General features: G+C 40.7%; 1 protein-coding gene across 6 annotated transcripts in view; it reads right to left on the bottom strand.

Moving 5' to 3' along the window:
- Positions 1-14,122, bottom strand: part of UNC13B (unc-13 homolog B) — a 212,801-nt gene that overhangs the window by 14,280 nt on the left and 184,399 nt on the right. For 5 of the 6 annotated variants that reach the window (XM_080573395.1, XM_080573396.1, XM_080573398.1 and 2 more), the window contains 4 exons: positions 13,903-13,991; positions 10,577-10,729; positions 8,527-8,650; positions 1,207-1,263 (listed from right to left, as the gene is read on the bottom strand). In XM_080573395.1, coding sequence (XP_080429521.1) covers positions 1,207-1,263; positions 8,527-8,650; positions 10,577-10,729; positions 13,903-13,991 — 423 coding nt within the window. The remainder of the gene's footprint in view (positions 1-1,206; positions 1,264-8,526; positions 8,651-10,576; positions 10,730-13,902; positions 13,992-14,122) is intronic. The other variant, XM_080573397.1, reaches the window with a different exon arrangement.

Below are 14,122 nucleotides of genomic sequence, written 5' to 3'. Positions count from 1 at the left end.
TCACCATGTCACCAGGGAGGACAACCTGGCTGTGGGAGTGCACAGGGCCATCACCAGCACTGGTGACAGATGACAGCTATTCCCCTTGGGAGCCCCACTTGAACGGTTTACGTTATGCCACTGTTAACTGTTGTGTTGCAGCCTCAAAATGTAGCTGGAAAAAAGCACGTGCATCTAACGAGACATGTCCAGATCCCTACAAGGACTTCTAATAAGCACTACCTTAAATGAATCGTGTACTGCCCTGAATCATAACTTTGTATGTAAAACGTGTCTGCTGGGCAAGGGAAATAGATAGCTATGTAAGGACAACTGCAATAAGTGCACAAGACAGAAAATATCATGGGAAGAGATGAACGTCTTCTGAAATTGCACTGATCACTTAGAAGAACACCCTTGGACATGAGAAGTTTTCCCTGATCATCCTCCAAGACAGAGTTCACATCTGTCGCCATCTTCCTTGCTGCACAATTTGTGCACTGTGACGCTTCAGATTTAGACCTTTTCTTGCACAACATCTCCTTTGCAGCACAAGTCAAACCACGGTTTGCAATTTGAATGTTGTAAAGCATCACTATTTTCATACCATTCCTGTCGTGACCAGTGAATTAATGCTTGATTGACTTATGATGAGGTGGCGTGCACTTAGTAATGCTCGTGTCATGCACTGTCACGTCATGCAGTGTCAAAACACATCAACATAGCCTTCATGCTAAATGCCAGCTTGCCTGTAAAGAGAGCCCACGCAGAAGGAATTTACAGACACAGGCTCTGTTCCATAAGCAACAGTTATTTTTGTAACAGTTCTTATAATTCATCAATAGCTAGCACAAGCATCTTTGCTACCGATATCTCGTTACCAGGATCACATAAGGGACTCCCTTTTATAAAAGGGGATACAGAGGAACTGGCCAGATATCAGTATCTGTACTTTTTTCATTTTTAATAGATATACCAAACTGATCACTTTATCTATGGAAGAAATAAACTACTTTGATGATTAAACCCACAATAAAATTTAGCACTTCATTTCAACACAATACTAACATTAGCAGGATGCATTTAAAAGCACATTTAATGCATTTAAAAGCTATTCTTTATAACTGCATTCAGCCACAGACCACAGGAAGCACAAGCCATGCTATGCACTACTACACTTCTACGGTTAAACACAAGGACACAAACACAAGCCATGCACAACAATACCTTCAACTTTGACAAGTGTCCCAGTTCCTTAGCAGCACTGAAAATCAACTGTGTGCCCTATGATTGTAAAAAGTTAGAGAAGAATGGAGGGAAAAAACATTATACACAACCTTTGCATATTTTTCCTTTCAGCAAGTCAAGTCAGTTCACAGACAGAACTTTACATAACCACTGCAAGGCCAGTCACAACAACTTGTCTCCTCGCCAAATTATTACCTAGTGTAAAACGTGACATTTCTGTATATGCCAAATCCAGAGCTATTTCAGAGCACAATATCCTGCTAGCTTTCTTACTCTTGCTTGCAGTGGCCACCTATCCTCCAGAGAGGATGCACCCTCAAACAGCTTGCACAGGCTGGGGGTGAAGGCAGCGTACTGGCTTCATCGCCAGGTGCTCCTCTAGATTTCAAGTCTAAATACACATGAATAAATACTGGGTAAGACTGTCCAACGCAAAGAACACACAACTGATGACAATCTCTCTGAGGAAGTAAAGAACAATCAATAGGGTAGGGGTAAGCACAACCCAGGTCATAAACAATTGGATCTGAGCAGTTTTCAGGTGAGACAATGGCAAATGAAATCCAGTATATATTACAGCATCTCTTTTACACATCAAGAGCTTGGCCATGGCTCTTCTTCCCCCACTGTGGCTTATTGATGCTGTATGACCAATGAAGAAACAAAAAGGGACAATAAATCCCAATGACAGAAAATTTTGCTTCAAGCCACTTACACACTAGAAAAAGGGATTCTTCTTACTACAACATATTTTTAAAAATAATTTCCCTGCAATGGTTACAGCAAAAATATTTTTCCTTTTTCCCAGCACAGCATTTCTCTCTCGTGTAATACTCCTTTTGCCTGGGGACTTAAGCCCAAAATTAAGTGAGAAGAAAAAAGCAACCAATCTAATTCTCTTGCCTCTCCTCCCAGAGACATTTTATGGGGCGCACTGGAATTTATTTTCCTCCACTTTGCTCTCTTTCATTGATCTACACTTGACTTTTTCTTCAAAAAGTCACAACTGCCTATTACTCCACTCGGAATAAAACCCCAGTCTACTGTAATTCTGGCTACGAATCGTTCATCCATCATATCATGAAACTTTGCTCTCTGCTTCAGCCCTCTATACAAAAAGCTATGGGCTCTTCCCTACTTAAATGTCACTTCCATTATCTGTCTCAGGAAAGCTTTAGGTATGTCAGGAGAGATGTTCTCTCAAAGATGATCTTTGGCTCTCCTCACTTGCAACCAGTCATTAGGGGCTAGCAGTAGAAGTAGGTGTAAATGTCACCACAGGTATCACTTACAAAAGGCCTGGGGGATGTCCCAGCTGAACGCCTGAAAAAAGATTTCAGGGACAATCAGACACACTGGTGGGTGGCACTTTCCACCCAGCAGGGTCTTTCTGCTCAGGAAAACACCTGGGAGAAGATACAGATCGTCATCTTTAGGGACTGCTTGCTGGCTCCATAAGGACCACATTTCCCCAAAGGTCTCCAATAAATGCAGTTTCTACAGTCTTCCTTCGCTTTCCTCTACTATCCTTCCTTATCTCAATACTCTTTCATCCTCCTACTTAACCACAACTGCCTATCAACATTGCTCATCCCCAAATCCCTGAAATGGTAACATGGTAAGATGCAAGACCAGAATTATTATATTGTCTTTTGCCCCTGCCTATGCCACTTAGCTTGTTTTCTTTGCTGCATTCTTCAATATTTACTCATTTGTTGCCTTTTAACTCAGCACTCTGTGGAGAAGGAACAATGTATTTGCAGAGAGAAGCCCGTGAACTAGGTTCTACTGCAGAAATCATTGTTAAGAGTATTTTTATATTTTTTTGTTGGATTAAAAGTTAAGATCAGCCCCACTGATGCACTTCCCCGAGCAGAAAAGCATCTTTATACCTGTCACTAGAAGTTGCATCTATCATTGTACAGAAGAAAAGCAAAGACAGTTTACAGCTTGTTACAGTAACACTGGGAAGACTGAGCTGCCCTAGGGACACTGGACACCCTCTTCCCATTACAACAGCAATCCAGAAGTGAATTCCTAGATGAGATACTTTAGCTTCTGAAATTGCTCAAACTGAAAGACTCTGTGACCTGAAATCAGACAACATCTTGATTTGCTCTATCTATAACCATTACCTAGCCCTCATTGTTCCTCAACCTTCTGTGTCTGAATAGAAATCAATACAGAATGAACATTATTGACTTCATAGATAAGCAAAAGCTCTTGATAACTGATTAAATTCACAACTCTTAATGAAAAAAAATGCAGGTAAGGATAATGCACTCAAAAACAGGAGCTTTTAAAATTAGACTGGGTGCTTCACTTGCTGCCAGTACCTAGTGGACAATATAAAATAGTACAACTCCCTAAAAACTGAAAGTGTATAAAATCTTCTGTATTTCCAGCAAGCAAGGTAGGACAATGATTGCATTCTAGGAGCAATGAAGAGAGATTTCACTGTGGGCCACACCAAATAATCCAAGGGACATGGATTCAGCCAATGTTTTGGTACCCAACAGTGAATGCTGTCAGATGCGCCTGATGTTCTGTGCGATTGATCATACAGCTTGTTCAACTTACAGGTCTTAAAACATGGTTTTCAAGCCTGTTGACCAAGCAGAAAAAAAATACCTTTTTTTTTTTTCTTTCTTTCTTTTTTTTTTTTTTTTTTTTTTTTTACAAACTGGACTTTGAAAAAATCAAGTGAGCATCCTCAAAACACAGTAACATTAACATTTCTTGATCCAGGATCTTCAGCCTTCATTGGACTTTTTTTTTCCCTATATATACATACACACATTTGAACAACATTAACTAGCCTATGCACGTAGTCTCCCTGCTGCAGGCTTCAAAGGAGGGCAGGTCAGTAACACTGAGCAATACCCAGTGATGTGATACGCTTCAAGGAACAAAGCTGATAACTGCTCTTCAGTTCTTCTTGCCCATTTTTCTAATCCTCATCAATCAGTGCCAATCTCTGTCACTGTGTCTGCAAGGAGAAGTTCTTTTACTGTTATATGGAGTTTGTCATCGATGTTGGTAACGCCTAATGAAAATCTGGACAGCTCCTTTCTCTGCCAAGCAGCATCCTTGTAAACAAGATTCTCAAAAAGTTATTTATTCATGGAAAACATTACAAAGATTTACAGACAGCATTTATTCCAGGGCAGCTCTGGGGAATTAAAACAACTACACTCACTTATTGTGTCATTTTGAGAAAAACTGCCCAGAACAGAATTAAAATTTCAAGGATTGAAGATGAAGGAAAACTAAGACCTTCCTATGAACTGTTTCTACCAAGGTCTGTGGCAAACACAGCTGAAAAGGGGACAGACATTGGACAGTGCTGGTTTGCCTGGTTCTTTCCATGACTTTAACTACACCTTCCTAAACTTTCTGGAAACCTGGAAAACATCTGTAGTCTGCAATATGGAGATTTTAAATTCTGTATTAAGGGTATGAATTTGTTTTTCCCCAGCAAAAGCATTTGGAGAAGGACCATCGGCTGACTCAAGTATAATTGCTAGAAGCCAGAAATGTACTGACTGATATTCCAAGAGACTCAAACTCTTACAGTTTAACTGTTCTACTGCTTAGTTGACAAAGTTAAGAAACAAAAGCCTACTGCAGATCTTTTGAATTCCAGTCCTATTTTGGAAAACGTATTATTACTCAGACTTATTTTCTGAGACATAAAAGTGCAAGGAAGTTTTATGTGGTATTGTACATTCCTTTCTCAAATCTTTTGAATTCATACATTCAACAACAATGAAATCTGATCCTTTATTAGCAGCATTTACGTTAATTTTAAAAAACGTCACCATCATTTGCTACTATCCATTAAAAATCAGACTTTTTAACGTGTCATGGTATATTAAACACTGAGAAAATAGGTTTAAAAGTGGGAATGAAAAAGGGACAATAATTTCCTCTAGGTACAGAGATCTGGGCATATGTACAGTTCACAAACCATTGTTTCAGTGAAGACTAAGAAAACTCTCTACTCATCACAGAGGTAGTCTTGGACTTCTTTTTGCCCCCAGCTAGCAAAAGGGAGAGATTTAAACTAACACAAGTTAAGAAAGGTTTCAGAAAACCTCTCACAGATACACTCTCCACTGGAGTATTGCTCCGGATTAGCGTTGCTCGGAGAAAAGCCTAATGAACAGCCAGTTTGGAAGTCATGTGTAAAATCTGTCTGCAGCTTAAACCAAATTTGTTCTTATTCTGGACCATGTTCTCATTTAGTGAAGAAAAGTCTGATGAGGAGAAAAAAGCACAGCAGGAGCTAGCACAAATGGAGCCTCACATGAATGGCTGCAGTGTGCCGTGTGAAGTAAATAAAGGAGAGGCTGTGGAAGAACCAGCTGTGTGAGAATTAATCAACTCTTCACTGACCTGAGCAGCCACTGATGAAATGTTATAGTCCCATGTTAAGCAGGGAGGGAGAAAGAAATATATATCTAACCCATTAATATCCCCGAGTGCTGTGCACTGAACCCCAAAATATGGATTCTCAGACAGCTATGTTTGCATATCCACTCATCCAAGGCAGAGTGTGTTCAATTAAATGTTGATCTTTACTTAAAACAAGTGAAGCATGAACTGCTCTGTGAATTACTGGAGATCATGTTGCTACTAATCTCACAACACACAGCCAGTCAATACTCAGACAGGTAGCAGCCAGTCATCTGAAAGTTATTAAGGCACCTGTGTCTCATGTCATCAGTGTCAGGCCATAAAACTGCCCAAACCCCAATGCATCGTTCACTGGAAGTACCTAACTGCTGTCTCATCTGAGCCCCACCCTACACAAAATCTTCCAGAAGCAGCAGAGAACGGAAGGGGAAAGCTCAGGTTTTTCTTCCTTGTGTAATGCTGGCTGAACTAATTCATGTGGAATTGACTGTACTGGAGAAAATCTGACATTAAAGCACTGTGCAATGACTGAGTCAAGCAAAGTTAGACTTAGTGCAGTGTGTAGAGAGCATTCTACAAAGGCGATGATGGCTACGAAGCTGGTGAAGGGCCTGGAACACAAGTCCTATGAGGAGCGACTGAGAGAACTGGGGTTGTTTAGTCTGAAGAAGAGAAGGCTCAGGGGAGACCTTATTGCTCTCTGCAACTGCCTGAAAGGAAGGTGTGGGGAGCTGGGGGTTGGCCTCTTCTCGCAGGTAACTAGCGATAGGACTAGAGGGAATGGCCTCAAGTTGCACCAGGGGAGGGTCAGGTTGGAAATGAGGAGGCATTTCTTCTCAGAAAGAGTGGTCAGGCACTGGAACGGGTTGCCCTGGGCGGTGGTGGAGTTACTGTCCCTGGGGCTGTTCAAGGAAAGGGTGGATGTGGTGCTTAGGGACAGGGCTTAGTGGGTGGTATTGGGGGTAGGGGGATGGTTGGGCCAGATGATCTTGGAAGTCTTTTCCAACCCTACTGATTCTATCATTCTATGATTCTACCAGAGTACGCATTCCATGAACACCATCAGAAACACTTCCACATCTCCAGCAAGTTTACACAAAGGAGAGAAATTAAACATTCCAGAAAAGAGACTCTTTTCTACCATCAATATCCCCTGCATCTTAAAGACTGCAGAGAATTTTTAAGAGGGACACTGTCCCACTGTGGTCCATTGAACACTCAGAGGTAGCACTGGCTTTCTCTTGCTGAGAACAGGGAGGAAAGCCTTCTCACTATGATATAATTGATCATACAGCTAAAAATCTGGCCATGAACATTTTATATTATCTCAGAAAACTGAGGGTGCGCATCATTACATAAAAAGAGCTTCTCAATTTGAAGCTGAAGTGCTGGCAACAAGAAACTATTTGTTAAAAAAAAAAAAAAGTTGCTTATAGCAACATCCTACAGGTTGGAAGAATTGCCTGATCACAGTTATTGCCTTCTTCATGACACAAACACTGAATCACACTCTGCCTTTAAAACTCAAAACTAGCCAGAATAATGCTCAAGCAGCTCCCCCCTGGTTCTCTGAGGCCCTTGATCTAAATGCTTCTGTTTCTGAAGGGTCATAATAATGCTGCTCTTACATGATGCATTTTAGCACCTGACCCCATCAAAAATTACTTTTTACAGCAGTTCAACAAAGGGAAATCAATTCAATTTTTTTCCTCCCTTCTGAATTAAAAGGGGAAATAGAAATGATCACTGAAAATCTGAGCTCAGAGCAAGCAGTCTTTAGCAAATTTAAACCTCATGCTAATTTGGTGCTTACGAGGCATGACTGCACACTGTCTCAGTGGTTCTGTTTAGTTTGTCATCATCAAGGCCAGAGGCAAAGGCCTTCCCTCTCTCAGAGCAAGAAATACCTAGTGCAAATTGCAGGTTAGCATCACTTCTCTATATGCTGCAACCCAAGAAGTCCACTCAAATTACGTAGGCAAGTGCTGAATAGTGAAAACTACTATTGTCCTACCCACAACTGGGATGAAATAAATCAGCATAAATTAACCACAGACCACAGGTTCACTCCAACATAGATGAAAAGAAGTTCTGGATCATCTCCAAATAATGAGGTTGTAGTCCAAACTTCACGCTGCCTACAACTGAGTGTCATCCCCCAGAGCAGCTGGGCGTGCATGACTGACATTTAATCAGTTTCTGTGGTTTCTCAAAAGTAGGAAAGAGGTTAATCTTTCATTGTTAAAAATGTCACTACATTCATGACACACATTCATCCAGCACATCCACACAGCTGAACAATTATATAAAAGACTGCCTTTGAAGGCAAACTATCTGGACATGCTTCCAACTCCCCAACACCAGACACACAGAAAGCATGCCAACCCATATTGATGTTAAAACCTCATGGAAGATGTCATTAAAAAGGAAGTCCAAATTAACCACATCTATACAGAGGAACACCTGACCAACACATGACAATAATTAGGCAAAAGTATTTACAGGCATTGATCTAATGCCAAGAAGCCATCACTAACTACCAAATAAGCCCTTAAATACAGCTTTCTCTAAGGGACTGCAAATCCCTAATCAATGTGATTTGATATACCTGATGACAGCTCCTTTTAGATCATGGATTTTCGTTCTCTTTTTTTTTTTTTTCTCTTTTTTTCTTTTTTCTAAAAAGAGTGTGCTTTGTGTCTTGCAACCCCACTATAAATAGAGCTGCTGTCTTACTTTACTGGATATATTTTTCCATCCTAGAGCAGGCTACATGCAGACAAATTTACCTGGACAGATGACTCATTAGGCCAAAGAGCTGAGTTACACAGGGAATGGCAACACTTTCTGCTATGAGTCAGGAAGGAGAAAATGCTTTACCGTATGGTCTGTTAGAGGAGGCAGCACAATCAGCTTCTCCATGGTATTCATTACCACCCTCCAGAGCTCTTTCAGCACCCGTTTCAACACTGTCTTTTCACACACAGTCGCAAACAGTGTCAGGCTGTAGGGAGAGAGGAATAAGAACTGAGCAAATTCAAAGAATGCAATTTGCAAGGAAAAAGGAGATGTGTATGGCAGAATCAATGCCCCACCCAAAGCAGTTTCTCATAATGATTGCTTTAAGGGTAAAAAGAAATCTTCCTTTTTCATATAGTACAGTCTCCCTACCTCCTTGGAGTTCTAGTGCTGAAGACCTTTGGATTATTGACATTTCTGATCTCAGTTAGTTCTACTGACCTGGGGATTACGGAAGATATCACTAGGTTATGGTGGTTGGGAATATTTCAGATAAGAACAGATACCACTCAGCTGGTTCCATTTAAGATACTTCCCACTGTACGGGGCTTACACAATATATAGGAAAAATTACAAATACAGAATAATGGTTTCATACCTTTAAGGGTTCATTATAATAACCTTTGTTGAATACCTAAATGAATACTTCCCAGACTATTATGCAGAAGTTCCTGCAAATGCACAGCCTCCGATAGCTGCAGAAGTCCCTACATGCTCCACCTACAGAACCACCTCAAAGCATTTCTTGGACTCATCTATATCTTGTTGCAATGGCATTCACCACCCATCATGTGCCACATGTTTATTCCCTCTTACATAAAGCAAAATACTTTATCTCCCTATTTGTTCCTCCTTTATTATTGTGCAGGCTACCAAAAAGGCCAAGAAACATAAGATTCTTCTTCAAATCCCAACAAGTGTTTCCAATGGCATTTACTAACCACACTGGGAGAGCTATAAAACAGGAACTCGGCAGCCAGTAGCAGTGCACAGATGATAGCCAGCTTTTCTACGCTGTGTAACATCTTCTCCTAGATTTCCTACAGTTAGTAAATGAGCAAAATTCAACAGGGGCAAGACTGATATGGCTAGGATGCAGGAGGCAACAAAAATGAATTTCCTTCTGTAGAGGAGGAAAGAAAATACCCCAGGCTTGGATTATTATCAAAATGACTTGCTCCATGGTTGTATGAAAAGCCTGTAGCGTCCCAGGTTCCTACTGATACAAAGGAAGGTGGCTTCTGAGGATTAGTGAAGGCATGCATGGAAAATGCTCAAATGAGAGGGCTCCTAGATGTAATGATTGCTGCAAAGAGTCACTTACTACATAGTGACTGAAGAGAAAGATGGGATGATCAATAAAAAACAACAGAAGAAATTTATTTTTAAGCTTTTAAGCCTTCACATCTCTCACAGCATTTTTTTATTAAGAAAATCTTTGGCCACACCTTTCAAAATAAAGAACTGCTGTCCATCAATGAGAATTTTAACTCCTACAGAGATTAAAAACTATTTCTCTTAGCAGGCCAAGGCTTAGCTGAAAAGAATTATGTGCAATTAGCAACAGAAAGTCCCTGAACAGCTGAATCATGTGTTAATGGCAACAGTTAATTAAAGCAATGGATCTGCAGTTCACCTAAGCCATGCTCGACTTGCAGAAAACTCATGTACATCACCTAATTCAGATGTTCGTTTTCTAGTCAGAATAACACTAGGTATGGCTAGAACACACACTCTTGATATGACTGTGATACTGAGCACTGTATGTATCAAGTTTGCAAGTATGTTTTGCAGTATGTTTGCTAACTGGCTACAGTACAATATGTATAGGAGAAAACCACAAATTGAATATTTAGAGTTTACCGTATGCCTCAGCCTTTTCCACTACCTGATCAGCAGTGTGTTTGCTGATTGCTATAGCTGCCAGAGGGAGAAAGGGAACAGAGTGAGTTCTGGCACTGCATGAAGAGATACATGCCTTGAGAAAAATGCAGATATTGGAAGAAAAGCCATGAGAATTCACAGGCTGGACATCTCAAGAACTACCCAAGAACATAGAGCTATTTTTCCTTTCCCACCATTCCCAATCTGACGTGCTGTATGTGTAATGTGTATCTGAGTACTTGCTTACTTTCCATCCAGGAAATCCATCAACGGCCTCAGGACATTATCTGCATCTTGTGCAACTGTGTTTCTGGCATTAGCGGCAACATTTCCTGTCCCTTTCACTTGGCAGAGGATATCAGACATCTGCTTGACACATTCATCAATACGAGTCTGAAAGCTGGGCAGGTAAGAGAAGCAAAAACAAGATTATCAGTGGCAGAGCTATCAGCTCTCTTACATAAGGTAAGAATACTGCAAGTCCATAAACTATGCACTCAATTACACACTCTTCCTCCCTGAAGTTTTCTGCTTACTTACCGTATTTGCTACCAAGAGGCATGCTGTCCGGTTCCTTATGCACATCATTCACAGACAGCCTACCACCTCTGAACAAAAGATACATCACACTTGAGAGTAATTTGTTCATTCAGCTTGCAAAAAGAAATGATCCTTTCCAGATTTTGAGAAATTCCATTATTCTTAGCTGAAGCCACTCTGATGTGGTTTTGCTTTCCGTATAGGGTGTTACACCACAAAGATTGGGATATAGTATGGAGTGATGGCCCAGCACGCACACAACTCTGAGCACCTAAGAGTCAATCGGCAACAATCTGGTTATGACCCATCATAAGCCAAGTCTTGAAGATCACAGAAACGGTGTGAAAGCAGGAACTGACTGAAACCAGTCCACTGCCATACACTCCATGCTATACTGAAATGCCAAATACGGATGTGGGGCTCAGCTATGCAATGAGCACACTGTGCTCATTGACATGCAAGTGGCATGCAAGCCATTAACGCACAGTTACCTTTCCATCTTTTACTGCTAAGAAGAGGTTCAAAATGAAATAATACAATGGTTAAATATGATGAATAGCACAGCGGAATTGTCAACATATCAAATTCAGCGAATAAATGGAAATGCTTTGACATTTAAAAGAACAATTACTAAAAATAGGCTTTACAAGTGACATTTAGCTATCCACTAACAGCACATAAGTTTGAAACCAGGAAGAGAAACCAGTGCTAGTAGCTCAGGTAAAGATTTAAGAGCAGGGACACAGGTTTGGAAACCAGCTTTGTATCTGTGTAACAGGCATAGACTTTTGCTTGAGTCACTAGGACATCCACGTACTGGGTCCCAGCACACAGCTCCTCCTCTCCTATGGCTCCCACCTTCCTTTCCCACCCCATCACATCTTCCCTTTCCTGCAGTGCCACCTCTAGCCTCATAGTCTCTCTGGTTCACTTCTAACCTGCATCTCACCAGAGCAATTCCAGACAGACAATGGAGGGTTCTCTGCATGCAGCCTCCGTTTCCACTTTCCCCATTTCTAGCAGAGAGGAGTTTGCAACAATCAGTTGTGGCTACAACAACAGCAGCTTAACCAAAGACATAAGCCACAAGGAAAATAGTACCAGCAATCTCCTGTACTGCTGACAGTCCCTATTCTGCTACAGGCTAATCTCACCCCACAGTTCTTCCAAATACTGCATCAGTTTTGGGACCCTGCTTCAAGACGCTGTAAACACCCAGCCAGGGGATAAAAGATAATATTATCTTCAAAGGTTAAAATTAATGCAAGATAAAATTGTCACCAATTATGAAAAATGGTAAATCAGTTACTGTGGCAACAGGTTCACCTAAAAGCGAGGCTAATGTAGACGTACAGCTTGACAGGTGCTCTTGGCAGCAGCAAGTTAAAAGACAGCCTCGCTTATGCTGACGAACAGGGCACCTTGCTCCACAACTCCTGCAGGAAATTCCTTCCTTCACTCCTACAGCCTCCAAGAACAAAACACCAGCTAGCCTTGCATGAAGCATAAAGCCATTCAAGTTTCCCTGTCTCTGCTGAAATCCTTTAAAGAAGAAAATGCTTCTGTGTCCAAACACAAGCCTCTCAGCACAAAGGTTGTAAGGCTCTCCAGATACGCGCTGTTTTTTCCCAGCTGATGCAATTATCTCACAGATGAAACAGAGTAAGATCTGCAGTGTCAGGTGTGCACAGTGTTGTAGGAGCACTGTTTACAGACTCTGTACGGAATATTGTGGATATCTGTCTTACCTCCCACATTTACATCCTTCAGAAGATCATATATACAGCTTATACAGTAAACTGCAGCTCTGCTTTCCATCCCCTATTACTGTTAAGGAATAAGCAAAGCATCTGAGCTGTCTGACTGGTTAGATCTCTCACTGGCGCATTTCTCTGAAATGCTCCCTGGTATGTATGCCAATACTGAATAATCTCTTTAAATCATACTTGCAAATGTCAAGATTGTATCCTAATTGTCTTGTAGCAGTGACACCACGGAGACAGGTTTCAGATAAAACTCACTCCCTAATTATGATTTCTCACTTATTCCCCATCTAATTATGAATTTTATCAATTCAGCTCAGTTACAGTTGGAATTTCTCCATTTCTTGCTATACCATCCACTGGCAATGGGAACTCCCCACTAGCTCTGTGTGCTGAAATCCAGATAAATGATGACAAATCCCACCAGGATTTTTGGTCTTAAGTACTGCAAATCTGTGCACTGTAAGAGGCCAAGTTGGTACAATTTGCTTTATTCTCCTCACCCATGCTTCAACTACATGCCTGCATTAATCTTGTTATAAAGCACAACATGAAATGAATGGGGTTTATCATGAGAAGTGGTTGGTTTTGGAGATCAGTTTGGAACCCTGTATTTCTAGATTTTGTTTAATTAACATCTTTTATAATAATTTTGTAGTGAACCATAAAGTCAAGCACATTTTTATACTCAGGTAAATTTTATCATGATTGAAAATAAAATTTAATTGCCATCTGTGCCTGGCAATTGTTTAAAGAGCTCCTCCCTCACAACACTAGAAAACGCGATCCACTGCAACATCAGAACAAGTCAATCTCAAATTCTAAACCCATTTCCTTTGTATTCCAATACTCATTTAACAATCAGAAATCAGTCAACTGTTTCATACATTTAGAGTAGAACATTTAAACACAAACGTTACTTCATAAACGCTAAGCTGGAAACTGCTTTCCAAGCAATAAAGGAGCAGGCAATTCTGTTACTGACAAGCGCTACTTACAGGAAAAAAAATAATTCCATGTAATTCAAATACATTTTACAGTTGAGGGATCTCCTTGTTACATTTCTAAGCAGAGCAATACAGAAAAGAGAGACTTCTAAAAACATTCCTCACTTCTTTATATGGTCTCAGTATTTGAAAGACCATGAATTTAGGACAAAAAGAAAAATGCAATGCAGTTGTTACAAGTTTCTTTTCTCTTTTTGATCTGACTGAATGAGACTAGACAAAAGAAAGGAATGCTTCAAAAACAGGGACCTCATTATACTCACCTGTTACCAAACACTGCGCTCAGCTCATCCAAAACATTGTTCAACTTCACCTGCAGCTCTTTGAGATGGTCACTTGCTTCTGCATCCAACTGTGGATGAAAGAAGAGCACTTAGCTTGAACCCAGAGGGCAGTCTGGTCTCCTTCACACTGCTCTTGTTCACTGTTGAGGCCACTCTTAAAAAGAGCAGGTGAACCATCAACAATGGACTTTGTCAGCTG

Source organism: Anser brachyrhynchus (genome assembly GCF_964034855.1).
Source record: "Anser brachyrhynchus genome assembly, chromosome: Z".
NCBI classification, from domain to species: domain Eukaryota; kingdom Metazoa; phylum Chordata; class Aves; order Anseriformes; family Anatidae; genus Anser; species Anser brachyrhynchus.
This window is presented reverse-complemented; position numbering and strand designations above follow the sequence as displayed.